This window comes from Dermatophagoides pteronyssinus, unplaced genomic scaffold (genome assembly GCF_027571235.1).
Source record: "Dermatophagoides pteronyssinus isolate colony J.1.1.1.1 unplaced genomic scaffold, Derpt_VIB-CSIC_2022.12 sq0016, whole genome shotgun sequence".
Taxonomy (NCBI): domain Eukaryota; kingdom Metazoa; phylum Arthropoda; class Arachnida; order Sarcoptiformes; family Pyroglyphidae; genus Dermatophagoides; species Dermatophagoides pteronyssinus.
In genome coordinates this window covers 654,742-681,824 of record NW_027461540.1, presented here as the reverse complement: position 1 = coordinate 681,824, position 27,083 = coordinate 654,742, and the positions used below count along the sequence as shown (strand labels likewise).

Here is a 27,083-nt window from a genome sequence, read left to right as displayed (position 1 = left end):
TGATGATGTCAACAACGTAATTTATTTCACTGTTTACAATCGAACGCGACATACAATTTATGAACATCCCAACCACCGTATTTTGGAATTTCGATTTTTTTTTATCAACAACGTGTTTTCTCTTCGTGTTTTTTTGTTTTCGGTGAAAAAACTTTTAAATTTCAAGTGAACAAAAAATGGCCAATAACAATAATCTAAAAGAAATTATCTGCCATAATCTAAATCAGGCACTTTCAATGGATAAAAATTTACGTGAAAATGCTGAACAACAATTAAATATGTTGGAAACAAATGAAGGTAAATATAATGATAAATTTTTGTTATTGAATTTGATCTAATTTTTCATTTATTTTCTAATCTAGATTATGGTCTACATTTAATGGAAATAACATTGAGTGAAAATTTAGATTTTTCAATTAGACATTTAGCATCAATAATATTGAATCGTTATATTACAAAACATTGGTGTAATCAAACAGAAAAATTTGAACCACCTGAAATATCTGAACAGGTTAAACAATTAATTCGTGATTATTTATTAAAATCATTGGTGATTACTAGCGGCGGTGGTGGTGGTAGTGGTGGTAATAATGATGAAAATATTCATAAATTATTAAGTTCATTTGCACATTCAATCAGTAATATTGCACAATATGATTGGCCACAACAATGGCCACAATTATTTCCAACATTAAATCAATATCTAAGTTATGGTCAACAACCGAATGCTATTTATTCGTCATTAAAAGTTTTTCAAGAATTAGCACATGAAATAACCGATACACAGATACCAGATATAGCACCAATATTATTACCACAATTATTGAATATATTTATATCGAAAAAATTCCCGATCCATACCAGTACAAAAGCAGTGAAAATTTTTGGTATAATTTCCGAAACAATTATGGCAATGAATGATTTGGATAAAAATGCAATCAAACAATATTTAGCTGATTATATTCCACGGTTTACTGAATATGCAATTGAAGTTCTTATGACATCCGATACCAATGATACAGTTGATATTGGAATGAAAAAAGAAATTATTTCTATTCTTACACAATTGTTACGTTATTGTCGTAAATATATGAAAGTATATTTACCAAAAATTCTGGGACTGATTTGGCAACATTTAACAACATCAGCACAGATTTATGTAAAATTTAAAGTAAATTCTTCAATGGAAAATAATGATGATTTTAATGATACATTTTCTGAAACAATAATTGATTCAGATGGTGAAACAATTAGTTTTGAAAGTTTAATATATTCAATTATTGATTTTGTTAATTCAACATTTGAATTTGCAAAATATCGTTTATTGATCAAACCTGTACTATCAGATTTGTTATATTATTTACTTTGTTTTGTACAAATGACTGATGAACAAATGGAAAAATGGCAATCAAATTTAGATCAATTAATTGAAGAAGATGATATTGATACGGCTGCATTTTCAATACGTATTGCTGCACAGGATTTAATTATGAATTTAGCACGTGATATGACTACATTGGATGATAAACATACCAGAAAAGATGATGAATTATTTAAAATTGCCTTTTTACAGGCCGTTCAACGGCATTTTTCTGAAGCATCTGAATTGGAAAAAACACAAAAATCAAGACAAACATGGAAAATTATTGAATCATGTCTTTATGTAATGGGAATTCTTTCACCTACTATTATTTATACGATAAAAAGTGGTAAAAATACTGCAAATGAATACCGAAGTATTTTGGATAATGTTTTATTAAATTTAAATATGACTGAATCATTTATGGCCGGACGATCATTATGGACAGCAAGTCGTTTTTCCGAAATAATGAATGATCAATCATTGGATAATTTTCTACGAATAACATCAACATTATTGAATAATATTGTTGATGCACCAATATTAAGTGTTTATGCATTACGTGCAACATATTATTTTTTTGAAAATGTTCAAATTAATCAACGTGTACAGGTGATACGGCCACATTTACAACAATTTTTACAAGGATTAATTACAATCGGAATGAATTGTAATAGTGATACACTTTATCTTGTTCTGCAGATTATTGATTTACTTTCAGAATTGGATAAAGAATTTACTTGTTCAGCATCATCATCAATTTGTTCAATTTCATTATCATCATTTCTTCGTTTTCCTGATGATACAATCATATTTGATGTTGTACTATCAATATTTGATCATTTATTTTCAATTGAACAATGTTTTCCTGAAATTCAAAAACGTTTATTACCAATTATTGTTGCCATATTGAATTCAAATCCAAATGATTCAAATATTTTGGAATTATTATCATCATCAAGTAATAAGATTTCTGCACAAAATATGTCAATATTACAGCCACAAATATTGGATATGTTAACAAAAATTCTTAATCATTCAAATGGTTTGAATGATTTTATGATTGAAAAAGTTTATCCATCAATGATTGATTGTTTAAATAAAGCATATAAAGATAGTTCAGCAATATTTCAAAATGGTACTGAATGTTTAAGTGCTTTCCTAAGGAAAGGTTCAGATTTTTTAGTACGTTATATTGATCCAACAACCAATCAAAATGGTATCATTTTAGCATTGAATGTAAGTTTTTCTTTTTCATTTTTATGAAATTAAATCTAATTTTTTATCCCCGCAATAAAAAGATTTGCATCAATTTACTGAATCCACATACATCCGATTCATCGGCTGCATTTGTTGGTCGTTTAATTGTTATATTAATAATGCAATCAAATCAAATTATTGGTCATGAAAATATACAACATTTATTACGATCAACATTAGTACGATTAAATACCAGTAAAGAATTACCAATAATGCAAAGTTTAATATTAGTTTTTGCACATTTACTTTATATGGATTTATCAACAATATTAGTATTTCTGAATACATTACCAGCACCGGATGGTACAAAATCAGCATTAGAATTTGTTATGGATAAATGGCTTGGTATTCAACGATATTTTCATGGTTATGAAAATAAAGCATCAACCGTTGCATTATGTCGTTTGTTTCAACATGCATTACAACAACAACAACAACAACAAGCTAATACAACTAATAATCAAGACAATAATAATAGTAATGATTTAAATTTTATTAATTTAAATCAAATTCAAGTTTCTTGTGATGATGAATTTGATTGTATGGATAGTTTGGAACATACATCAGCTAGAACACGTTCACAAATGAATCAACTGGGAAAAAATTTGAAACAAAAAAAACGTTTTGTTCCTTGTACATTGAAAATATTGAAATTATTGATTAATGAAATGATTCATATTCAAGAATATAAAACCGAACATAATGATGATGATGTTGATGGTGAAGACTTTGATGATGATGATGTTGATTCGGATGAAGATGATGATGATGATAATGATGATAATCAATATGGACAAAATTTAGATTCATCAATGAAATCATCATCTAATAAACAACAAATGATTGATCTAACTGATTTATTAGCTATGGAAAATGATCAAGATAATGATGATGATGATGATGAAATTTTAAGTGAAGAAATTGGTAAACTTGATCTTGAAAATGTATTACGTAATTTTCTTTGCGAATTTCGACAACTTCCAATGGCAAGAGATTTTATTGTTCATTTAACATCGACCGAATCAAATCTATTGGAACGTCTTTAACGAAAAAAAACAACAAAACAAACAAAAATGTTTTCATTTATTTAAATTATTATTATTATTATTTGTGTTTTTTTTTATTTTTTAAAATAAATAAAATCATCATTTATTGATGATGATTGACAGACAAGTAATAGATAATTATTGATAATCATCGATATTAGATATGATTGTGCATCTAATTTTGCTAAATGATGATCATTTTCATAATCAAACCAATCATCATCATCACTTGTTGATATTGATTCTTGATCTTCTTGATCTTCTTGATAGTCCTGATCATCATCATCAATTATATCGAATCGATTAATTTGATTGAATATATGATTGAATTCCAATGAAAGATTTTGATAGAATTTATTCAATTGTAATTTAGTTTTTGATTGATGATTTATGGTAAAAAAGCAATCTACAATCGATTTTATCATCTGATCTAATCGTTCGATTAATAATGATGATGATGATAATGATGATCGATTATTTTGATGATAATCAATTTGTAATTGTTGAACTAATTGCCAAAATTCATTAATAATTATCTGTGATATTAATGTTAGTTGATAATTTCCATCATCAAATAGATAATGATGATGATTGGTTTGAATGGAATTCATTTTCATTGCTAAATGATTTACTGATTCACAGATTAAGGTAAAGTCGATTTTCTATGGAAATTTTGGAAAATTTTGAAAAATCATTTAAAATTTGAATTTTTTTTAACTTACCTTCAACAAAGCAATTAGATTAACAATAAATTTAATTTTAAATTTCCATTTTAATGCATCATTCAATTTGATTGTGTTCAAATAACCCAAATCATATTGATTTGATATTATTAATTTCCATTTGTTCATGTTATTTGAATTGTTATTAAAAATTTCCTTGATCCAAACATACATTAAATGACCAATTGTATTGATATGTTGAAGATTTTTATCATCAGAATCCAAGGATAAATATAGCCGACATAATGATGAATACATAAATGTATCCAATGATTTCATTTGATCAATAAAAATAATAATATTTGATGGTAATTGTTGCCAAAAATGCATTATATAATGACGCATCTGAATAACGGGGTTAAAAAAAATTTATTCAAGGTGATTTTTTTTTCTGTAAATTCAAAAGTTTACCTGGCCATAATTTTCATTCAAAGCAGCATCAAGTAAAAATTGACAATGTGTTTTATAAAGATTTGTAAAAATTAATTCATCATTCTGTTTATAAATAGAAAAAAATTAGTTTTAAAAAAAATCTTTGTAAAAAAACAATTTTTACATTATAAAGTTGATCTTCAGGTAATCGTATAAACGAAATCATTGATTGTATAATTGAATTATAATCATTTTCATGATTATAATCAATGATTTTTGATTTATTTTTTGATAAAATTGTTAATGATGATGATGTTTCCGATGATGATGAACTGGTTCCGTTGAATGTTATTTCGCAGTTGTTGTTGTTGTTGTTGCGTCCATTCGTATGTAAATTATTGATTCGATCATTTTCTCTAAAATTGATATTATAATACTTGTTTTGGGATTGATTGATTTGATTTGATTTGATTCAAAAAAAAAAAAACATTCAAATTCATACTAACATGATATTTACTTTGACCACGTGCACCTAAACGTTTTGATTTAACCATTGGAAAATGATTACGAATTAATTTTCCAAATGTTGCTTTACAAATTGGTAGAAAATTATTTTGTTGACAAAATTTTTGATATGATTCATAGATTAATGAACGGGCAATTGAAACACCTGAACGAAATTGAAATGTTTGTTGTAACCAATCGTATGTTTTTAATGTTTGTTGATTCGATTTAATTCGATCATCATTCATATTCAATATTTCTTGATCATTTTGATTGATAATGGTTATGGAATTCTCCATTTTTTTTTAAAAAAAAAGTATTTTCAATTCGATTTGATCATCAATCGATGATGTCAGCAAAATTATTGAAATTGAACTAAAAAAAAGAAAAATCCATTTCTTTTTTTGTCTGACATCAGGATTAACCAACCAAAAAAAAAAAAAAATTGATAATCTCATCAAATCGGAAAAATCCTAACAAAATGTTAATCCAGGTAAATAATAGGTAATATATGGGCCAGTGATGATATTAATGATAATCTTCTTAATTTTTAAAATGACAAAATGTTACACTTTTTTTTTACTTTTTGATCAAAAAAAAATTATTTATCAGATTTTATTATATTTTTTGTAGTTTTATTTAAATAACAATCATTTTCATTGGAAAAATTCATCGCTGCTACTGATGATGATATTGATTGTTGAACAATAAGATCATTATGATTATGATTAAAATCATAATGATGATTTATTGGTGTTATTAATGGATAATAATTTGATTGTTGTATTGAGAATGATGATGTTGTTGTTGATGGTGATTCAGCACACCATACACAATTATTATTATCTTGTATTGAATAATTTCTTCTCGTTGTTGATTGTTGATTATTATAAATATCCAATATTTCTGTTTCATATTGATGATTACCATTTGAAATTAATGATCGATCAGTTGTTGTTGTCGATATGTTCATATTTTCATCAATAATTGGTGATGATAATGTTACACGAGCAACAGTTGATCGTGGTAATGATGATGATTGATAATATAATGGATAATGATGATTATGATTATGATGTGATGTTGTTGTTGATGATGATGGTGAATAACCAACGAGAAAACCATTACAATTTGTTAATTGATGAGCTGATGTTGTCGATGTTGCCGGTGTTGTTAATGGAAGTATTGGATTCGATGTTGATGTTAATATCGAAGTTGACGATGATGATGATGTTGATGACGATGATAATGAAAGACCATTTTCGATAACAATAGAAGGCAATGTAGAACAAGAGTTTAATAAAATTGGATTCGTTCCAATCGGTATAGACGGTGTTGTTGGCTGTATGAATGTTATGGCTTGTAATGATGTTCCAGGATGATGAAAATGATGATTATCGATATTTGATTGATAATTATTATTACTGCCATTTGAAAAAAACAAAATAAAATAAAATTACCATTTATAAATTCCTTCAAAAATAAATAAAAATTACCAATTTCTCATCATCATATTCATCATCAAACGTTTTTCACGATTACGAAGAATTTCTTCTTTACGTCTTTTATATGTAGGTGGTTTTGCCAATGATATTTCCAATTGTAATCGTTCGGGCATTATTATATAGCCATTCATTTGTTTCATTGCTTCAATAGCACAATGTCTATGTTTAAAATGTACGAATGCATAATCTTTGATTTTTTTTACACGTTCAATTTGACCAAATTTTTCAAACATTTCCCAAATTGTATAATTAGTCATATCTAATGTTAAATTACGAACATAAAGAACTTTTACTTTGGACATTATTTCTTCATCCGGTTGTTCTAATGGTTCAGCCCAATCAATCCATATTTCTGAATCCCATATTATTGGACGATTTAATTGTAATTTTCTTTTTGCTTGTGATGCATGTTTATGTGATTCAAATTCCAAAAAACAAAAACCACGATTACGTTTACGATCATTTGGTAAATGATAAACAATTACATCAACTAGACCGGCTATAGAATTAATTAAATTACAGGTATTAAATTAATTAACTTTTTTTTGTTGTTATTGTAAAAATACCTGTAATTTTTTGAAATTCATATCTAATATCATCTTTAGTCATTTCTTTGGAAATATTTCCAATAAATAGCCGTACATTTGGTATAGACATTTTTACTTTTAATTGTTGTCCATATGTTTGTAATTCATATTTATCAAATGTTTCAACAGCAGCTTGTGCATATTCTGGCTGAAAATATGTTATAAATGCATAACCACGTGATTGACCAGTTAATGGATCCATCATTAAACGTAAACTAAAGATTGGTGCAATCTGTTCAAACAATAATACTAATTCATCTTCAAACATATTTTTCGGTATTTTACCAACAAATATTTCTGTATTTGGTCCAGGTAAATCATCATTTTTTGAACATTGTTGTTTACTAAATTTTCGTTGTCCATTCGATAGTTCAAGAACATAATCTTTGCGAATTCAGAAAAAAAAATTTATATAAAAAAAAAAATACAAAAAAATATCACTCAAAAACAAAAATATTTACCATATTTTTCAAGAATTTCCATCAACACAATCATATTAGGACCGGGACGATGTTGCATTGCATTCGATGTCATAAAATTTATGATTCGATTTTTATTCGATTGTTGTGGATTTCGATTAATCATTTGTTGTTGTTGTTGTTTTCGTTGTTGTTGTTTTCGTTGTTGTTGTTGTTGTTGTTGTATTTCCCATTTATCGATCCAAAATGAAAATTTATTACAAAAACGATTATTATCATCATTATTGTCATTGATAAATGATTGTTCCAAATAATCAAGAAAATCCAACAAACGATTTTCATTGAATAATTTTTTCAATTTTTGTAATGATGTTTTTTGTTGATCGCTATCATCATCATCATCATCATCATCATTATCGATAATATCATTTGAATCAAAATCAAATCTTTGAATAATATTTTCAATTCTTTGTTGAATATTTGAATCGAAATTTTTTTGCAATAATTTCTTAAGATTATCATTCGATGATGATGATTTTTCCTGTTTTTGTCGTTGTTGTTGTTGTTGATCATCAAACGATGATAATTTTTGATTTTGATTTTTATTCAAAATTACACAATTTGCCATTGAAGGTGATGGTAATAAATAACCACTATTATTACTATTATTAGCGGTGTTGGTTATTTTTCGATTATTATCATTATTATTATTATTCGTAGCAGAATTTTTATCATTATTTGTTGTCGTTGTGGATACCATCATCATTATCGTCATTGTTTTGTTTTTGTTCAATTACAATTCTTGTAAATCATTAATTTGATGATTTTTTTTTTTTTTGGTTCTGATTATGATTCGAGTTTCATATTTTTGAGTTTTTCATTTGGTTATCAATCGATCGATTAAATTTTTACCTGTGATCAATTTGCATAAAGCTATTTTCGATGCATCAAATTCTTTAAATCAAAAAAATCAAATTGAAAAGTTTCAGATGATGGTTGAATAATGTTTGAATTTTCAGTTCAATAGGAAGAATAGAAAGAGAGAAAACCAAAAAAGAAGAAAAAAAAGATAGCCACGCAAGCAATTTAAAAGTCGTCGTCGTCGTCGATATAAAATGCATTTTAAATGTAGGGGCCAATAAGAATACCGATACCGTTTTTTTATTATTATTCTTGTTGTATGGCGCCAACACGACGTTTTTTTTTCATTTCATCTTCTTTTGATCTATATCGAAATGATGATGATGATGGTGATTGATATATAATAATAATTTCGGCACACATTATTAGTTTTGAATGCGCAAATGCAACAAGATTTCCCCTTTATTTTTTTTGATATACATCGCAGAATCATTATTATAAATTTTTTTATAAAAAGCCAAAAATCATCATTTATTCAACAGGATATTGATATTGACTTTTTACTTACCGATTTTCATTCATTTTTTGTTTTGTTTTGTTTTTTCGGTTGTTAAATTATGAAAAACATTTTGAATAAAACATAAACATTTTTTTATTTATTTAAATAAATTTTTTGAGATAAAAAATCGAACGGAACAAACGTTCGAATTACCTTTTACCGGAAAAAATTTCAATTTAATTTTCATCTAAAAAAAAAAAATTTCCGGAAAATTTCCTGCCAAAACACTGAGAAAAAAACATTCGAATTTGCATCATTCATAATGTATGTTATGTTTGTTGTTGGCTGTCATAAACGCGCGTGGTGTTTCTTCTTTTTTTTGCCAATTTGCGGATCAAATTTAATTTTTGATGATTAAAATTGATTAAAAACAAATAACATGGCATCGATTGATTTTTTTACATTCGAAGAAATACGTAATCAACTTGATCCAATTATTATTGAAAATGATCGTGTAAAAAAACATAAATATGTATTACCGGGTGATTGTATTACAACGGATAATAATTTTATGCGTGGACATGGTACATTTCATGATGATTTTCTTGAAGAAGATGATTCAATCAACGATAATGATAATAATAACGATGGTAATGATGATAATGTCACAATGATTGAAAAACGTTTAGTATCATCATTGGCCGGTATTGTTGAACCAATTAATCGATTAATTTCAGTTCGTCCACTTCGTACTCGTTATGTGGGTGCTATTGGTGATGTTATTGTTGGACGTATTATTGATGTACAACAAAAACGTTGGAAAGTTGAAACAAATTCTCGATTAAGTTCAATATTACAACTTTCAAGTGTAAATCTACCGGGCGGTGAATTACGACGTCGAACCAGTGAAGATGAATTATTGATGCGTAATTATCTAACAAATGGTGATCTAATTTGTGCCGAAGTTCAAACAATTTATGATGATGGTTCATTAGGACTTTATACACGAAGTTTAAAATATGGAAAATTAGGACAAGGATTGGTTGTACAAGTATCACCATCAATGATTGCTAAACGAAAAATTCATACACATAATCTACCATGTGGAATATATCTTGTTCTCGGTAATAATGGATTAATATTTATATCGATTTCAACATCAACAAGTTCCAATTCAGGTGGATTTATACTCGATAAAACTTGTATACCATATGAACAACGTGAAAAAATTTCTCGTTTACGTAATTGTATTATGGCATTATCAACAAATAAAATTATGTTAGATTATAGTTCAATAATTGCTTCATTTGAAATATCGGAAAAATTAGAACTCGATATTGTTGATATAATGAAACCAAATTTTTCCCGAATTATTGCCGATCAAACACGTATTCATTTGCTACAATCTAATCTGATACAGATTTGATTTTTTGTTTTTTTTTTTTTTTGATTTTTGAAATCCGTTTTTTAAAAATTTTTCAAAAAAAAAAAATTAAAATAACTTTTGTACGTATTTTATGAATGAATCGAATGTTTTTGTTTTCATTTTTTTTTTTGTTTTGACCTCGCCATCAATCGTTCGAAACAAAAAAAAGGTGATTTTTCAACATCCAACTTGATTTGTTTCCATTGAATTGGATTTTGCCGATCATAATGAGTGGAACATTAAGATTTTGTATACAAAGTTTTGTAGTGAAAAATCCTTTTACAAAACAATTGCCATCATCATCGATTGCTGTATTAAATAATCGTATAGCAAATTTATTTACGGTTGCTAATCAAACACCGGAAAATGGATTTATTAAAACCGATCCATTCCCATATAAAACTAAACGTTATACTAGGCTTCATGTTTCTATGCCATTTTTGGATCCAACCGAAGTTCGTATGAATGCTAATTCAAAAATTATCTGTGTTGAAGGTAATATTGGTTCACGTAAAGATAAAGTTTGTGAAGGTATTGCTAAAGAATTTGGTTTTCATTATATGCCTGAACCAAGAATCGATGAAATATATATTAATCAAGATGGTTTTGATTATCGAACATTAAATCAATATATACATCCAAAATTGCATGCAATTGATGAAAAAATGTATTATGAAGATCCTAATCATCCGGCTGTACCATGGATGAAAATATTTTTCTATAAAATTCGTTATCAACAATATATTGATGCATTAGCACATATGTTTAATACAGGACAAGGTGTTGTTTTAGAACGTTCACCACATTCGGATTTTGTTTTTGCCGATGCAATGCATAAATGTGGATTTCTTCCCAAAGATGGTAATGATTGATTGATTTTTTTTTTTTTGAATTATCAATTCTTTAATATTTAATGAAAAACATTTATCATTTGAATAGCTTATGATTATTATTTTCGTTTACGTTATGATACAATTGTTCAAATGAAACGGCCACATCTTGTCATTTATTTGGATACGGATGTTGATGTTTGTTTGAAACGTATTAAGGAAAAAGGAATTGTAAGTTTTCTTTTTTTTGTTTTTGAAAAATTTTAATGTGATTTTTTCAACACAAAATAATAGCCCTATCAAATTAATAGTAAAGTTTTATGTAAAGAATATCTTGAAGAAATTGAAAATTCATATAAAAGAAAATATCTGGAAGATGCGGATAAATATTCAGAATTATTAGTGTTTAAATGGAATGAACCAACATCATTAAATGAAATGATATTAGCAATGGAAAATGTAAATCTTGATGATTGGGATATATTTGGTGATAAATTTCGTGATTGGAATTTTTATTTTACATCAATAATGCATGAATCAAGATATCGTTATACAAGTGAAAAACATGATTTAATTGCATCATTTACCGATACACTTGTTTATGATACTGATAGTCTTGAATTGGATACTAATGATTATGAACATCGTGATAATGTTTATAAAAGTTTGGTATGTTTTTTTGTTTTTGCCTTGTCAAAAAAAAATATGATAATTTAATTTATTTTTTTTCCTTCAAACCAAGGTACCCAACTATGTACAAATACCGAAAACATCATTAAAAAATGGTTTCCTTAAATCGGCATTCTCATTGCCATCACGTCGTGAAGAAGAAGATTTTTGTTTAAGAGCACCATTCTTATAATTAGAAAAAAAAATTTTGTAAATTTTATTTTCAACAAACAAAAAACGAAACAAAACAGAACAAAACAACAAAAAAATTGATTAAGCTTTTGAAATCATTTTGAAAAAATATGAATTTGAATTTTGTTGCAATTCGATTGGATTTCCTTGTTCAATCACCTTATTGATAAAAGTAAAATTGATTTGGGAAAAAAATTAATAAAAAAATGTTTCAAAATAAAAATCATAAAAATTTTACCTTTCCATTTTGTAAAACAATTAATTGATCACATTTCAATACGGTTTTTAATCGATGTGCAATCAATATAATTGTACAATCATTAAAATTTTTCTGTATAATATTCCAAATATTATTTTCAGTACGATCATCCATCGATGATGTTGCTTCATCCAATATAATAATTTTATTACGATGTAATAATGCACGTGCCAAACAAAGTAATTGTTTTTCACCGGTTGAAAATTTATCTTCATTAATCATTTCATTTAAACCATTTTCGAATGATAATATTTTATCTTTTAACATTACTTGTTCTAAAACTTGCCATAATTGTTCATCTTTAATTCGTAATAATGGATCTAAATTTTTCCGTACTGTTCGTTGAAATATTACAGGATCTTGTGGTATTATTGATAATTTTGAACGTAAATGTTTTAATGATATTGTTTGTATATCAATATTATCAATATAAATTGAACCGGAACATATTTCAATCAAACGAAATAATGCATATGTTATTGAACTTTTACCGGCACCTGTACGGCCAATAATAGCAAATTTTTCACCACCATTTATATCAAAACTAACCGAATCCAATACTAATGGTGAATGTTGACGATATCTTAATGAAACCTGTCGAAATGATATACGTTTTTTTGATGGCCATTCACCACCATTAGCCATTAATAATTGTTTTAAATTTTGATCATCATTCGATTCTAATTTATGATGTATAGATTTTTCTACTTTTATCAGATCAGTATATGTATTGATACGTTCAACCGAAACTAAACGTGTTTCCAATTCTAATGCTAATCGTATGACAAATTGTAATAAGCCGCTTAACTGAAAAATAACACAAAATTAATTAATTAATTTTCATTTAATTCAATAACAAAAAAAAAATTACAAACCTGAAGACTTTGCGTGATAAGTAATCCAGCATAAGCAGAACCAATATAATTTAGATTAAAAATAACTAAAATTGTTATACATAAACTGGCCAAAATACATAAACAATCAATACGAATCGATAGCCATCTTATTGCACATTGATAATAATAAAATGCAACGATTTGTTGATCACAAATTGTATGAAAATTTTCTTCAAATTTTCTTTCCATACCAAATGCTTTGATTGTCGCCAGACCATCAATAGTATTATTAACAAAACTATAAATCGGTGAACGTAAACACATATCAGCCTGTTTCAACCAATACATTGCTTTACGATAATAACGAAATATTAGATAAAATAATATAATAAAAAATATGAACGGTATTGTAAACCAATAAAGCATTGAAATTATAATGATAAAATTTCCAATAACAATCAATAAACGTTGTAGAAAACCATCCAATGCAACAGGTAATTGATTATCTAATTCATCCATATTATGACTGAATAGATTGATTATTTTTCCAGCTTTGATTGTATCAAAAAATATTATCGGTGAATAAATAATTTTAGCCAATATACGATTATGTAATGTATTTGCAGCTATAGTTATTATACGAACAAACATAATGGCCATTATTAATGATGTAAATATAACAATTATAAATGATATTAGATAGATTGATTGATATAGTCGTAGATTTGGATTAATAATTATCGATGTTTCGTCTATTGTTGTTGTTCCATTCTGCAGTAATAATGATCCAGATCCTGATCCTTGATTAAGCCAATAACTAAGCCACCAATTTGAAAATGTTGATGTTGCTGTTTGCATAATGAATATTATAATCATTAATGCAAAACAAAAATAACCACCACTTGATTGAATATATGTTTTATAAACAGACCATGAAATTGTTTTCTTATGAAATTTATTCAAATTTTTTGTTGTTTTGGATTTTGTTTTCGCATTATATTTTCCATTTGATTCAATATCATCATCATTATCATATTGTGCCATTAATGATTTTAATGAATCATATGAATTTTTTGTTGAAAGTTTTCTTATACCATTTTGATTATCATTGTTTGATTGTTGTTGTTGTTGTTGTTGTTGATATAATATTTTATCCAATGAATCAGAATCTAGATCCGAATCATCCGAACAACAATTCTCATCATCATCTTGTTGATCAATAATTTCCGATAATTTTGAATGTTGATCATTATTATTAGAAATTTTTGAATTTTCCAAACATAAACAATATTCATTTGATGTTTGCAATAATTTTGAATGTTTTTCAAATTGTTCAATTTTTCCATTATTCATAATGACAACAAAATCATCATCATTCAAAAGATAAAGATTTTTTGTTATAAAAATTATTGTTTTATGACGAAGAATACCGTTGATAATATTGTTGAAAATTGCTTTAACAACACGAGAATCTAATGATGAAAAACAATCATCAATCAAATAGATATCACTATCGGAATAAACGGCACGTGCTAATGCTATTCGCTGTTTTTGACCACCAGAAAGTTTAACACCATTTTCACCGATAACCGTATCATCACCATCGGCAAACAAACTAATATCTTCGATTAATGAACATTTCATTAATGTTTCATAATAACGTTTTTGATTCATTGGTAATTCGAAAAGAATATTTTCTTTGATTGTTGAATTTTGTAGCCATGGTTTTTGTGAAACATAGGCAATTTTTTGACTAAACAATCGTATTTCACCTTTGGAACATTGTGTTTGTCCCATTATCGATAATAAAAGAGCAGTTTTTCCCGATCCTACTGGTCCATAAAGACAAACATGATTCTTTTTTGCTATTGACAATGTTATGTCCGTTAATGATGATGAATGTTCACCATTTTGACCTGTCCAAATGAATGAACATTTAATCATTTCGATTGCATTTTGATTATCAATCATTTCATTATTATTGATTATATTTGATTTATGATCATCTTGTTTAAGAAATTTTTCTGCACGTTTCAATGCAACACGACCATTTACTATTTCACGAAAATAATTTGGTAATGATCTTATACCATGTGCTGCTATGTAATTTAACATTATTAATGAAAATGCCTGAAAAAAATGAATGAATATTTCTTAATGAGGAAAAAAAACATTTTGTCAACAATGAATACTAACAGTTGAAACAGTCAAATCATTTCCCAGCCAAGTATGAACCAAAATATTAATAATTGTAATTAACATTGGAGCTAAAAGTGCTAAAGATGTACTCAAACATTGTAGAAATTGATATCGTCTGATAATCGAACATTCAGCCGATCGACAATCTTTTCAATTAAATAAAGAAATATCAAAATTCATTAGAAAAATAGAAACTAAAATAAATCATTATAAACTTACGTTGAATTTCATTTTGAAATGGTTGTTCCCATCCATGGAATTTGATTGTACGACTAAATTTAACTAATTGATTGATTAATAATAATCGATAATCAGTTTGTTTCATTAAACGATTACGTAATATTGTTTGCCTTTTTATAATGATAAATTGTAATAGGAAAATAATAATAAACAAACTGATACCATAAAATGCTGATGTATCAATCAAAAGATATGTATAGATAATGGTAACAATAATAATAATCGGACTACCAATCATTAATGGTGACATATAAATCATTTGATATACTTTCCAAATATCATTGGCAAAAAGATTATTTGGCTGTATATTGGTCATTGTTGCTGGTGTTGTTGTTGTTGTTGTTGTCATCTTTGTATAATGTCCGTATTGATTTTTTGTCATTATTTTATGATAAATAATTCCATTCATTGCATTTACACAACGTATACCGGTACGAATACTGATGGCAAACATTATTGAAAATGATATAGCACGACAAAATTCACATAAATAAAGTGCAACGATCCATTTAAACGAACCGGAAATATTATGTACACCATAATTAACAATAATCGATTTGTTTGTATTATGGTCAACTATTTTAACATCAATAGTTTCAATCATTATAATAGCTTCAAGTTCTTCAAGTAATTTTTTAACGAAAAATGTCTTGAATTTTGAGAAAAAAGAAAACAAAATAATGGCCGTCAAAATACAAAAACAAAAGAAAAAGAAAGGAAACATACCGAACTTAGATAACCAGTTGCCAAACAAAGAATATAAACTAAACATGTCATAATAAATCTTGTACGAAAAAATCTAAATAATGTTGATAATAATGATACATTTTCGAATGATCCATTTCGTTCTGATTGTTGTTGCCAAAATCTTATTAAACGTATTGAATTTAAATTACATGAATCAAATGGTGAACATTGATTTAGATTCGATGGTAGAATTTTTTGTAGAAATATTTTTCGTATTAATGGTGTCATCCATGTAAAAAATATATATTGAAAACAATTAAGATTATCCATTTGAACGGCATGATGATTTCGTTGGATTTTTTCATCATCATCGTCATCATCATCTTCATCAATGTCATTATTACTATAAAAATGGAAATAAAGAAAAATTAATTTACAATCATCATCATAATTATTTGTAATTAATTTGTAAAACAAAAAGAATTAATAAATTACAATTTAAATAATGTCATTATTGATTGATTGATTGATTGATTGATTGATTTGGAAAACAGAAAATCCTAAATTTCTATTGACATTTGACACACACACACACACACACACACAACACTAGTACTTGATTCAAAATGAAATATTTGAAAAAACTAAATCTTTATCAACAACAACAAATTGGCAGCCAAAAAGATTTCTCTCAATGAAGAAGAAAATTATGTACTTTTTTTTGTCGTCGTCGTCGTCGTTGAATATATCTGTGGAAACATGATACTGATTTTTTTTTCTTCTTATAAAAAATAAAAAATATAGCTGTAGTTTTGTTTCATTCATTCATTCATTCAATCAATCAGTCGGAAAGTTATTTTTAATTCAATAACTTTCTTCGCATAATGTTTGATGATGAACATCACTTTTTTTATATAATTCAAAGAAAAAAATTTAAATTAGAAAATTTTTTTTTGAGTAACCTTACCGTTTGATAAATTGATAAGATGTTCGTAATGATAATTGATATTTTCTCCAACGATTATTGCTTTGATTTGGATTATCACCACCAGTATTATCATTAGCATATCGTATTGATCGGGTCATCGATTTTTGTCCATTATTATGACGTTGATTATCAATAAATGTTGTTTCTTTATGAATCCTATATATATTGAATGAAAACAAATATTATTTTTTAAAATGGAAATTCAAGGGAAAAATTCAAAATTGCTGACTTTTCATTTGATGAAAAAATCGAACGATTTTGTTTCGAATCATCATCATCATCAATGGCCATATTGATCATTTAGTGGGGTTAGTTTTGAGCAAACTTTTTATTTCTGGTTTCTTAATAAAAAAATCAAACGAAAAAAATTTATTGCTTGAGAATCAATAATGATGTACGGAAAGAAAAAATATTTTACAAGATTACATTTTTGGATAATCTCAATAATAGTGATTAATTTTCTTTCTTTTGGATAACATCACTATCGCAATCTTTATCTTGGTTTCTCTCTTTTTCTTACCTACTTACTTACTTACTTGATTGTTATCGTCGTTATTATAATAATAATCATCATTCCAATATCGTTGCCATCATTAAAAGAACATACTGTGATCATCATACACAAATCGGTAAACATCACAAATTTTTTTTCACTGTCATTATCATTTTTTGATCGATTGATTGATTGATTGATCATCAAGGAAGAAGAATAATTCGATCTTCGATTTTTGTGAAAAGAATTCGAATATTTTGTTTTGATTTTGCAAAAAAAAAAAAAAACAAAATTTTTTTAATTTTCAAAATGAACGCCATCTACAGTCCAGTCAGTGGTGAGGTTGTAAGTTATTCTTTTTTTCTTTTTCTTTCTCCTGATTTTGTTTATCATCATCATCATCATATAGACGCCCATATCATCATTATTCATTCGATTCAGGAATAACTGAAAAAACGAACCAAAAAAGAAAGAAAAATTCTGGATCAACCAAAATAATCAGAGTGGAACCGAAAACATCATCATTATCGTATTAACATCATTATAAATCCAAAAGAAGCAAGCAAAATATTTGTAGGTGAAATCATTATTATCAATTTTTTTCAATGTTTATAATGTGATTTTTTTTGTTTCATTATTACATTAGGATTTCTCCTTCTTTGGTTGAAAACATCAATATTAAAATTGATGATTTTTGTTCACGATCAGCGCAAGCGTATTTTCGTTTCATTTTTTGGTTTTGGATTCGATTAAAATTGGTTTTTTTTTCCATCATCATCATCATCATTGAAAGTGAAAAATGTTTAGATGTGCAATTCATTATTGAGTTTTATTATTGTTGTTGTTGTTGATAACCAAAACATTTCTGGTAAGTTTTAGTTTGTTTTTTTTTCTTTCTCCCACAAGTTTTATGATCGAACGTTTTTTTCATTTTCTTTTCTCTGCAGTTTGATTTAGCCAATAAAACAAACGCATTTTCGAGCAAAATCATATTTTTTGATCAAATTTAATAATAATGATGATGTCCGATATTGAATTGAAGAATATTGATGCAAATGGTGATCCATTTATTCAACAACATTCACCACCATCATCATCATCATCGAATATGACTATAAATAATTGTAATAATAATAATAATCAAGAATCGATTTATGTTGAAACAGATTATGGTCCAATAAATGTTGTTCGTATTGGTGCCCGTGAACATTCAGGAAAACCATATATAATCACTTATCATGATATTGGCTTGAATTTTCATTCAAATTTTCAGGCATTTTTTAATTATTCCGATATGAAATTATTATTAGAATCATTTTGTGTGATTAATGTAAATGCACCCGGCCAGGAAGAGAATGCAACAATTTTATCATCCGATTTTATATTTCCAACAATGGATCAATTAGCTGAACAAGTTGATTCTGTTTGTAAATATTTTGGTATTGCAAATTTTATTGGTCTAGGTGTAAGTGATTCATTTATTTTGATTTTGATTCATTTTGATTTTTGATTTTGTTTTTCAAGGTTGGCGCTGGCGCCAATATTCTAGCACGTTATGCATTAAAATATCCTGAATTAGTTGATGGTTTATTTTTAATACATCCAACATCAACACAATCATCATGGACTGAATGGTTATATCAAAAAATGAATATCTATTATCTTAGTTCAACTGTACAAAGTTTTTCACAATCAATGCAAGATTATTTACTTTGGCATCATTTTGGTATTATTAATGAAGATCGTAATCGTGATCTAATTCAAGTTTATAAAAATTATTTTAGTGGTAAAAATCATATACCAAGAAATTTAGCATTATTTCTTGATACATTTATTCGTCGTACTGATTTAAATATTGAACGTGGTAATCGTGAACAAAATTTTAAATGTAGTATACTAATATTATGTGGTTCACAATCACCACATGTTGATGATACTGTTAATATGAATGGCCGTTTAAATCCAGAAAATTCAACATGGATGAAATTATCTGGTTGCGGTATGGTATTGGATGAACAACCACATAAAGTTGCTCAAGCATTTCGTTTATTTATACAAGGTATTGGTTATGCATTAACATCATTCGAACGAAGACGTTCATCACGACAACAAAATGGTGGCGATGATGATGATGAATATGATACATCGATACGTATGCATATTGTTGAAAATCCCATACAGAATTAATTTTTCAAAGAATTGTGTTATTGTTACCTACCTACCTATTAGTTTGGCTGAAAAAAAAGAATTTACATTTTACATATGTTAAAAACATGAAATTTTATTATTTTTTTTGTGTACAAATTCAGAATCAAAATTCTGTTGATGATGAAGGACATAGATGATTATTAAGACAGATATTACATTTAGGTTTAATTGGCAGACAAATTGTTTGACCAAAACCAACAAAAAGATGATTAATTTTATTCCAATAATTTTTCGGTAACCATTTTTCCAATTGTTTACGTGTTTGTTCGGGTTGTTTTGTTTTTGTTGTTGTCCATTGTAAACGATTTGATATACGATGTACATGTGTATCAACAGCAATACCTGTTAATTGATTCCAACCAGTAATCATTGTTAAATGTGCCATTTTTGGACCAACACCAGGTAATTTTTTCAATTCATCAATCGTTTTGGGTATATCACCATTATATTTTTCCATTAATATTTTTGCAGTTTGTTTTAGATATTCAGCTTTACGACGATAAAATCCAACCGGTTTAATTAGTTGCATTAATTCATTACACGAAATTTTATCAATAAATTCAATGGATAAATTATGTTGACGAAGACGATTCATTGCAGCATATGTTACCGGATCTTTTGTCTGACTTGATAACATTAATGCAACAAGGATTTGAAAACGTTTTTGTTTATCCGATATAATAATATCCGTATCATAACATTGATCACAACCCATTGTATCGACTGGTGCAATAGTTTTTGAACGCATTTTTTCAATATTTTCATAGATTTGTAGCCAATTTTTAGGCATTTTTATCGAATCATTATTATTATTATTTTCAATTTTCGATGGTCGTTTAGAAATTTCTTTTTCATCATTATCAGTATGATCATCTGCAAAATCAATCTGAACATTTTTACGTTTCGAACGTCTTAATGATGTCGATGTCGATGTCGATGATGATGAAATCATGATGATAATGCAATTTTGTTGTTTCGTCGTCAACGATAATGATGTTTTATAACAACAGAAAAAAAAACATTGGATTTTTTTCATCGCGATTTTTCCTAAAAAAAATGGATGAAAAAAGGAAAAATTCACGTGGTCATGTACATTATGAACGGTCAAATCGAATTCACATTTTAAAAAAAAAAATGTTTACATTTCGAAGAGAGAGAGAGAATCCTTGTGAATAAAAAATGTTCATCATTTTATTGAACTCAATTTTTTTTTTGCTTTTTACACACTGATATCAAATGTGAATGATCCTGGATCATCACCAAACAATTGTATATATAGCAAAAACATTCTATATCGGCAATTCTGTACGGCAAACAATAATGATTGTTCTGTAAAATATGATTGACAAAAAGAAGAAGAAAACACCATGATTGAATAGTCATAATGAATTTTTCTTGAATTAAATTCTCTTCTGTTGTGCTTAATTTTTGTTTGTTTGTTGTTTTTTTTATAACAACAATAACAACAACTTTAGTCTTTCAAATCCCTTTTTCCACTTATTGTTTTTATTATTCTTTTTGTTTATAATTTTTGTTATAATCTTTTTTCTCTTTTGCCAATCAATCAATCAAATCGCGCATAAATGATTTAATCAAAACAAACAAAATTACTATGGATGATATAGATGATTTTGATCCATTATATCAACTATTAAAAGAAGTACAATTAGAACATTTTTATCAAACAATCAAATCGATTGATGTAACAAAAGTAGAACATTTTGATAATGTTGTATTTGATGATCTGATTAATCAACGTGTTGGTATGGGTGCACCTGCAGCCAGACGTTTATTGGAAGCAGCAAAAAAACGTAATAACAACAATAACGGTAACAGTAATAAATGGAAAAAAAATCTTTTTCAAATTATATTGCCAAATGCAAGACTAAAATCTGAAAATCAACAACAACAACATACGAATATCGAACGTTTAAAAACATCAAATAATGATAATGATGATGATGATTTGAAAATATTTGATCAAGAAATCAATCAAAATAATGGTTTAACATGTTTAATATCGAATAAAGATATAAAATTATTGGATAAAATTGGTGATGGATCATTTGGTGTTGTAATGCGTGCACAATGGATACGAACAACATTGAATAAAACTTCAATGAAATATGTTGCCGTTAAAGTACTTAAACAACAAGAAATATTATCACGTGCATTAGAAGATTTTACTAAAGAAGTGAATGCAATGCATCAATTAAAACATGAAAATCTTATCCGTTTATATGGTATTGTATTATCAACACCAATGATGATGGTAACCGAATTAGCTGAACAAGGTTCATTACGTACAAAATTGATTCGAACACAGGGAAAAATACCATTCAGTATACTAGTCAATTATTCACAACAAATTGGTAAAGGTATGGATTATTTAGAATGTAAACGTCTTATACATCGTGATCTTGCAACACGTAATATATTCATTACTGGTAATGATATTATAAAAATTGGTGATTTTGGTCTAATGAGATCAGTACCATTTGATGAAGATTATTATACAATGAGTGATAATATGAAAGTACCATTTCCATGGTGTGCACTGGAATCATTAAAATATAGACAATTTTCACATTCAAGTGATACATGGATGTATGGTGTAACATTATGGGAAATATTTTCATTTGGTCAAGAACCATGGGCCGGTTTGAATGGATCACAAATCATACGAAAATTAGAACAAAATGAACGATTACCATCACCAGATTCATGTTCACGACGAATATATCAGGTAATGATGTTATGTTGGAACCGTGAACCAAAAGAACGGCCAACATTTACAGCTATTGTTAAATTTTTTAAAATGGAACAACCATTCAAATTGAAAGCATTAAATGATTTTGATGGTCAAAATCAACAAATATCAACGAATATGAAATTGGATATGGCCAAAAAACAACCAATTTTAAAATTATTTTATGGTGATGAAATTGAAGTAATCGAAGGAAAAGCTGAAAATTATTGGTGGAAAGGACAAAATCAACGTACATTTGATATTGGTTATTTTCCACGTTCAATGGCAAAAGATTTACGTTCATTAAAATCGAATGATATAAGTAAACCATTGAAAAATAGTTTTATTCATACTGGTCATATGGATCCAACGGGGAAAAAATCCTGGGGTAATCCAGAATTTATAGAGAAAATGTATCTGGAACATCCTATTGAACCACAAGATTTAATTGGTTTCGATCAATCGATATCATCGAATAATGATGATGATGATGATTCAATTTCGATACCGATTCTTGAAACTCGTAATGGTAATTTTTGAATTAGTTTTTTTCTATTTTTGATCATTTTTTCTTTATTTTTAGGACGAAAAAATCTAAATGAATTGATAAATGGTGGAGTAAAGATTGAAAAAATTTCCAATTTAAATGCATTAGATAATCATGATTTGGATATTGATCATAATCATAATCATAATAATGAACAAAAAGAAGGAATATTGATTGATTTTGAAAATGAAGTTAATCATGTTGAAATATCACCTGCTACAATGATGAATATTGTTAATGTTAATGTTAATCAACCGCCATCAACAATTGCAAACAATGATTTGGCTGAAATTAAATTCAATACACAGGAAATTCTTGATCTTTATAATCAAAAACCATCATCATCATCATCATTGATTTTAAATAATCAATTTGATTCATCTCAAGAGAGGGATAATGATGATTTATTAACAAACAATAATGTTCCATTGGAGCATCAACAACAGCAACATGAATCACCAAGAAATGAATCAATTCTAGATTCGAATAATAAGAATAATTCTTATTCAAAATATTATATGCCACCATTTGATAGTCAACAATCAACAACGCAACAACAACAACAACCACCACCATATTCAAAAACAAGATATTATTCATCAGTTTGTACAACAACTGGAATTTGTGAATGTAATTCGAATTTGACCATTGATCCAACATTATCCGCAACAACAACAAGACCAAGTTGTCAATGTTGTCAATTTGATTTATCATATAATCCTTGTTTATCAAATTTAGCTAGCCAATTTACACCAAGTATATCTTCAATGAATTTTATACCACCACCACCAGCCGCATCAAATTGTATGATTACCACAAACAATGATCTTCAACAACATAATAATTGCAGTTTTTATAATAATCATAATAATAATAATCATTTAGCTTGTTCAGATGAAATGACAACATTATCAACTTTACCGATACCTCCACCACCACCTCCACCGCCGCCACCCCCACTATCACTACCATCATCAAAATCATCATTTCAAACAAAAATATGTAAAGATTTTATTGATGAATTGGAGGCAAATTTTTCTCGAACAAAAGTAGAACAACAACATTCCGAATTAACAACTACAAATGGATCGATGGTATATCCGATGATAAATCCACCACCAAAATCATATAAAACTCGTCGACCAGCACCACCACCTCCAACGCAGAAAAAAATCTGAAACTTTAATCCAATTTTGTTTTACGTGGAATTTGCAATAATTTTTTTTGACGAACTGCAATCTTTTCATTCTTATTTAATCGAACATAATTTTTATCTGTAGTTATTTCTCATGAATTAAGAATCTTTTTTTTACATTTTAATAACTATTCTGTTCTTAAATTATAATTCAGTATTAAATCAAAATTAAAATTAAAAATGCCAAAAAAAAACATTCGAATTTTTTTTTTTTTAATGATGAGTTGTCACCAAAAGATGGCGTTATCGGGTTTTTTGATTAAAAAAATGAAACACGTCTGCTTTTTTGTTATTATTATCATCACTGATGATGTTTTGTTTGTTGTCATTTTTGTTGTTTTGATAAATTCCGTGGATAAATTCATTGGTGATCTCAATCCAAAAAACAAACAACAAATATTGATGTTTTTCCCAAATGTGACCACCGAACGAAGATATTGACAGCAAGAAGAAAACAAGAAGAAACGAAAAACAAAAATGGTTAAAATGAATCGCTCGTTAACGAGCATCATAAACCTAAGCAATAGTATAATTGGTGTATCGATTTTAGCAATGCCATTATGTTTTAAACAATGTGGTATTATATTAGCCTTATTCATCATATCGTTCAGTGCCTTATTAAATTATTTTAGTTGTTATCTTTTACTAAAATCATCAATCATAAATCGACGAAGAAATTTTGAATTATTAGCATATGATGTATTCGGTACCGGTGGTAAAACATTAGTAGAAATTTGTTTATTATTATTTTTATTGGGAACATGTGTTGCATTTTTTGTTATTGTTGGCGATATTGCACCATCACTTATATCACATATATTCGAATTGGAACAAGGACCACAATTACGTGCATTATGTATGACATTTTTAGCAATGTTTATCATATTACCTCTTGGTTTATTACGTGATGTTAATAATTTAACATCATTTTCAATGATGTCATTGATTGTTTATTTATTTTTGGCCTTACGAATGTTATATTTATCAATGGATAAATTTATCCTTATTCAACCGAATATCAGTATATTAAATCAATTAAATTATTGGAATTCATCATTTATCATTACATATTTACCAATATTTTCAATGGCATTATCATGTCAACCACAATTGTTTGAAATATTTAATGTTGATTTATTTCAAACAACCAAAACCGGTTCATCATTACGATCAATAATGCGTTCGATTAAAAAAGCATTATGGATTTGTTCAATTGTTTATATTCTGATTGGTTATACTGGTTATATTGCATTTTATAATCAGAATTTTTCCGGAAATATTCTACAAAATTTACCACCAGGTTTAACAACCAAATTAACATTATTATCATTTTTAATAACAATATTAACAAGTTTTCCGCTTTGCCTATTTCCAAGCCGTACAAGTTTACATTCATTATTATTTCGTAAAGGTGTACATTATGATCTTCTTAGTACATCACATTCATCCATTCATATGTCTGATTATCATTTTAAATTATTAACCATTTTGTTGATTATAACAACAATGGGTATATCGATTATATTTCCACGTGTTGAATTAATATTGGCATTGGTTGGTTCAACAATCGGTTCAACAATTTGTTTCATAATACCGGCATTAATTTTTATCAAAATTTGTGATAAAAATACTATTGAATATTTATTTTCATATTTATTATTGTTTTTCGGTACGGCTATATTAATATTTTGTACAATGTCAGCCATACATAATATTTCAATGGCAAGAGATACGGAAATTGAAGAAAAAATTAATGAATTTAAACAACAACAACAACAACAAAAATTCAACATTCCCAATAATAAACATTCACAAAATCAAATGATTGATAAAGATGATAATGATGATGAAAAATCAATAAAACAATCACCAATGGATATGAAAAGTCGTATAAATAATATAAATAAATTAAAAAAATCAATTGAAAATGATATGAATCGTTTAAAAAAACAGCAAGATATTTATAAACGATTAGAACATCAACAACAACAACAACAACAATCGAATGTGATTGGTAAAAAATCTAAAAACATTACAAACACTTTCGATAGAAAAATAATTATCGATCATCAATCAGCAGATAAAAAGATTATTAATGATAAAATTCGAATCAATCAATCAACAATCATATCGAAATCATTGTTGGGTGTAAATAGTAGTATTATTATTAATAATGGAACAAATAAATCGAATAAATCCTCATTATCATCATCATTGGCTATCTCAACAATTCAACCACCGTATACAATTGATATGTCATTATTATCAAGTAAAAAATCAAGTAAATTTCTAGGTAATTATTCGAACAACAAAACTAATCATTCCAAAATTATTTCAATCAACAATCATAATCATCATAATGATAATGATACACGATCATTACAAAATCAAAAATTTAAAATCCTAAATGATACATTACATTCTTCTTAG

General features: G+C 27.0%; 10 protein-coding genes across 15 annotated transcripts; 6 read left to right on the top strand and 4 right to left on the bottom strand.

Annotated features, from left to right (window-relative positions):
* Positions 1-46: 46 nt before the first annotated feature.
* Positions 47-3,718, top strand: Ipo9 (Importin 9). Its single transcript, XM_027348166.2, has 3 exons — positions 47-297; positions 363-2,599; positions 2,662-3,718. Exons 1-3 carry the CDS (start codon positions 177-179, stop codon positions 3,664-3,666), a joined length of 3,363 nt encoding a protein of 1,120 aa, XP_027203967.2. The 5' UTR covers positions 47-176; the 3' UTR covers positions 3,667-3,718.
* LOC113797762 (uncharacterized) lies at positions 3,619-5,660 on the bottom strand. Its single transcript, XM_075822350.1, has 5 exons — positions 5,267-5,660; positions 4,945-5,196; positions 4,800-4,883; positions 4,389-4,733; positions 3,619-4,328 (listed from the first exon to the last, which is right to left on the bottom strand). Exons 1-5 carry the CDS (start codon positions 5,561-5,563, stop codon positions 3,741-3,743), a joined length of 1,566 nt encoding a protein of 521 aa, XP_075678465.1. The 5' UTR covers positions 5,564-5,660; the 3' UTR covers positions 3,619-3,740.
* Positions 5,661-5,865: 205 nt separating this feature from the next.
* On the bottom strand, positions 5,866-9,096 carry LOC113797761 (uncharacterized). Its single transcript, XM_027348196.2, has 4 exons — positions 7,818-9,096; positions 7,336-7,740; positions 6,761-7,268; positions 5,866-6,688 (listed from the first exon to the last, which is right to left on the bottom strand). Exons 1-4 carry the CDS (start codon positions 8,548-8,550, stop codon positions 5,866-5,868), a joined length of 2,469 nt encoding a protein of 822 aa, XP_027203997.2. The 5' UTR covers positions 8,551-9,096.
* Positions 9,097-9,448: 352 nt separating this feature from the next.
* On the top strand, positions 9,449-10,653 carry Rrp4 (exosome complex component Rrp4). Its single transcript, XM_027348158.2, has one exon. The coding sequence runs from the start codon at positions 9,575-9,577 to the stop codon at positions 10,559-10,561; it is 987 nt and encodes a 328-aa protein (XP_027203959.1). The 5' UTR covers positions 9,449-9,574; the 3' UTR covers positions 10,562-10,653.
* Positions 10,654-10,673: 20 nt separating this feature from the next.
* Positions 10,674-12,489, top strand: ND-42 (NADH dehydrogenase (ubiquinone) subunit ND-42). The gene is made up of 4 exons (XM_027348189.2): positions 10,674-11,422; positions 11,501-11,622; positions 11,686-12,060; positions 12,134-12,489. The coding sequence occupies exons 1-4, from the start codon at positions 10,789-10,791 to the stop codon at positions 12,251-12,253; spliced, it is 1,251 nt and encodes a 416-aa protein (XP_027203990.2). The 5' UTR covers positions 10,674-10,788; the 3' UTR covers positions 12,254-12,489.
* On the bottom strand, positions 12,254-18,116 carry LOC113797751 (ATP-binding cassette sub-family C member 12-like). Of its 5 annotated transcripts, none has more exons than XM_075822343.1 (9): positions 17,998-18,116; positions 17,691-17,802; positions 17,441-17,617; positions 16,513-16,876; positions 15,766-16,435; positions 15,544-15,692; positions 13,387-15,477; positions 12,491-13,318; positions 12,254-12,411 (listed from the first exon to the last, which is right to left on the bottom strand). In XM_075822343.1, exons 2-9 carry the CDS (start codon positions 17,759-17,761, stop codon positions 12,334-12,336), a joined length of 4,428 nt encoding a protein of 1,475 aa, XP_075678458.1. In that variant the 5' UTR covers positions 17,762-17,802; positions 17,998-18,116; the 3' UTR covers positions 12,254-12,333. The 5 variants fall into 5 exon arrangements, with proteins under 5 accessions (XP_075678458.1, XP_075678461.1, XP_075678459.1 ...); XM_075822346.1 differs by having other exon boundaries at positions 17,994-18,112; XM_075822344.1 differs by having other exon boundaries at positions 17,990-18,097.
* A 43-nt stretch (positions 18,117-18,159) lies between these two features.
* Positions 18,160-20,213, top strand: LOC113797754 (protein NDRG3-like). Of its 2 annotated transcripts, none has more exons than XM_075822357.1 (5): positions 18,160-18,299; positions 18,364-18,527; positions 18,601-18,822; positions 18,902-19,419; positions 19,479-20,213. In XM_075822357.1, the coding sequence occupies exons 4-5, from the start codon at positions 18,970-18,972 to the stop codon at positions 20,139-20,141; spliced, it is 1,113 nt and encodes a 370-aa protein (XP_075678472.1). In that variant the 5' UTR covers positions 18,160-18,299; positions 18,364-18,527; positions 18,601-18,822; positions 18,902-18,969; the 3' UTR covers positions 20,142-20,213. The 2 variants fall into 2 exon arrangements, with proteins under 2 accessions (XP_075678472.1, XP_075678473.1); XM_075822358.1 differs by having other exon boundaries at positions 18,172-18,296.
* On the bottom strand, positions 20,209-21,244 carry Nthl1 (Nth-like DNA glycosylase 1). Its single transcript, XM_027348191.2, has one exon. The coding sequence runs from the start codon at positions 21,196-21,198 to the stop codon at positions 20,266-20,268; it is 933 nt and encodes a 310-aa protein (XP_027203992.2). The 5' UTR covers positions 21,199-21,244; the 3' UTR covers positions 20,209-20,265.
* An 82-nt stretch (positions 21,245-21,326) lies between these two features.
* Ack (activated Cdc42 kinase) lies at positions 21,327-24,781 on the top strand. The gene is made up of 2 exons (XM_027348188.2): positions 21,327-23,440; positions 23,495-24,781. The coding sequence occupies exons 1-2, from the start codon at positions 21,775-21,777 to the stop codon at positions 24,634-24,636; spliced, it is 2,808 nt and encodes a 935-aa protein (XP_027203989.2). The 5' UTR covers positions 21,327-21,774; the 3' UTR covers positions 24,637-24,781.
* Positions 24,782-24,928: 147 nt separating this feature from the next.
* LOC113797771 (solute carrier family 38 member 10) lies at positions 24,929-27,083 on the top strand. The gene has a single exon (XM_027348208.2). The coding sequence runs from the start codon at positions 25,131-25,133 to the stop codon at positions 27,081-27,083; it is 1,953 nt and encodes a 650-aa protein (XP_027204009.2). The 5' UTR covers positions 24,929-25,130.

What these genes read in the sequence shown, in the direction of transcription:
- Ipo9 (XM_027348166.2), top strand. Translation starts at nt 177, where the DNA reads ATGGCCAATAACAATAATCTAAAAGAAATTATCTGCCATAATCTAAAT. An exon ending in TATGTTGGAAACAAATGAAG is followed by an intron (nt 298 to 362) that starts GTAAATATAATG and finishes TTTCTAATCTAG; the next exon opens with ATTATGGTCTACATTTAATG. An exon ending in GTATCATTTTAGCATTGAAT is followed by an intron (nt 2,600 to 2,661) that starts GTAAGTTTTTCT and finishes CGCAATAAAAAG; the next exon opens with ATTTGCATCAATTTACTGAA.
- LOC113797762 (XM_075822350.1), bottom strand. Translation starts at nt 5,563, where the DNA reads ATGGAGAATTCCATAACCATTATCAATCAAAATGATCAAGAAATATTG. An exon ending in TGAATGAAAATTATGGCCAG is followed by an intron (nt 4,734 to 4,799) that starts GTAAACTTTTGA and finishes CCCGTTATTCAG; the next exon opens with ATGCGTCATTATATAATGCA. An exon ending in ATCTAATTGCTTTGTTGAAG is followed by an intron (nt 4,329 to 4,388) that starts GTAAGTTAAAAA and finishes AAATTTCCATAG; the next exon opens with AAAATCGACTTTACCTTAAT.
- LOC113797761 (XM_027348196.2), bottom strand. Translation starts at nt 8,550, where the DNA reads ATGACGATAATGATGATGGTATCCACAACGACAACAAATAATGATAAA. An exon ending in TGAATTTCAAAAAATTACAG is followed by an intron (nt 7,269 to 7,335) that starts GTATTTTTACAA and finishes TTAATTCTATAG; the next exon opens with CCGGTCTAGTTGATGTAATT. An exon ending in AATATGATGATGAGAAATTG is followed by an intron (nt 6,689 to 6,760) that starts GTAATTTTTATT and finishes TTCAAATGGCAG; the next exon opens with TAATAATAATTATCAATCAA.
- Rrp4 (XM_027348158.2), top strand. Translation starts at nt 9,575, where the DNA reads ATGGCATCGATTGATTTTTTTACATTCGAAGAAATACGTAATCAACTT.
- ND-42 (XM_027348189.2), top strand. Translation starts at nt 10,789, where the DNA reads ATGAGTGGAACATTAAGATTTTGTATACAAAGTTTTGTAGTGAAAAAT. An exon ending in TGGATTTCTTCCCAAAGATG is followed by an intron (nt 11,423 to 11,500) that starts GTAATGATTGAT and finishes TCATTTGAATAG; the next exon opens with CTTATGATTATTATTTTCGT. An exon ending in GTATTAAGGAAAAAGGAATT is followed by an intron (nt 11,623 to 11,685) that starts GTAAGTTTTCTT and finishes ACAAAATAATAG; the next exon opens with CCCTATCAAATTAATAGTAA.
- LOC113797751 (XM_075822343.1), bottom strand. Translation starts at nt 17,761, where the DNA reads ATGATCAATATGGCCATTGATGATGATGATGATTCGAAACAAAATCGT. An exon ending in TCTTATCAATTTATCAAACG is followed by an intron (nt 16,877 to 17,440) that starts GTAAGGTTACTC and finishes CCATTTTTATAG; the next exon opens with TAATAATGACATTGATGAAG. An exon ending in TTGTTTTACAAAATGGAAAG is followed by an intron (nt 12,412 to 12,490) that starts GTAAAATTTTTA and finishes TTTATCAATAAG; the next exon opens with GTGATTGAACAAGGAAATCC.
- LOC113797754 (XM_075822357.1), top strand. Translation starts at nt 18,970, where the DNA reads ATGATGATGTCCGATATTGAATTGAAGAATATTGATGCAAATGGTGAT. An exon ending in CAAATTTTATTGGTCTAGGT is followed by an intron (nt 19,420 to 19,478) that starts GTAAGTGATTCA and finishes TTGTTTTTCAAG; the next exon opens with GTTGGCGCTGGCGCCAATAT.
- Nthl1 (XM_027348191.2), bottom strand. Translation starts at nt 21,198, where the DNA reads ATGAAAAAAATCCAATGTTTTTTTTTCTGTTGTTATAAAACATCATTA.
- Ack (XM_027348188.2), top strand. Translation starts at nt 21,775, where the DNA reads ATGGATGATATAGATGATTTTGATCCATTATATCAACTATTAAAAGAA. An exon ending in GATTCTTGAAACTCGTAATG is followed by an intron (nt 23,441 to 23,494) that starts GTAATTTTTGAA and finishes CTTTATTTTTAG; the next exon opens with GACGAAAAAATCTAAATGAA.
- LOC113797771 (XM_027348208.2), top strand. Translation starts at nt 25,131, where the DNA reads ATGGTTAAAATGAATCGCTCGTTAACGAGCATCATAAACCTAAGCAAT.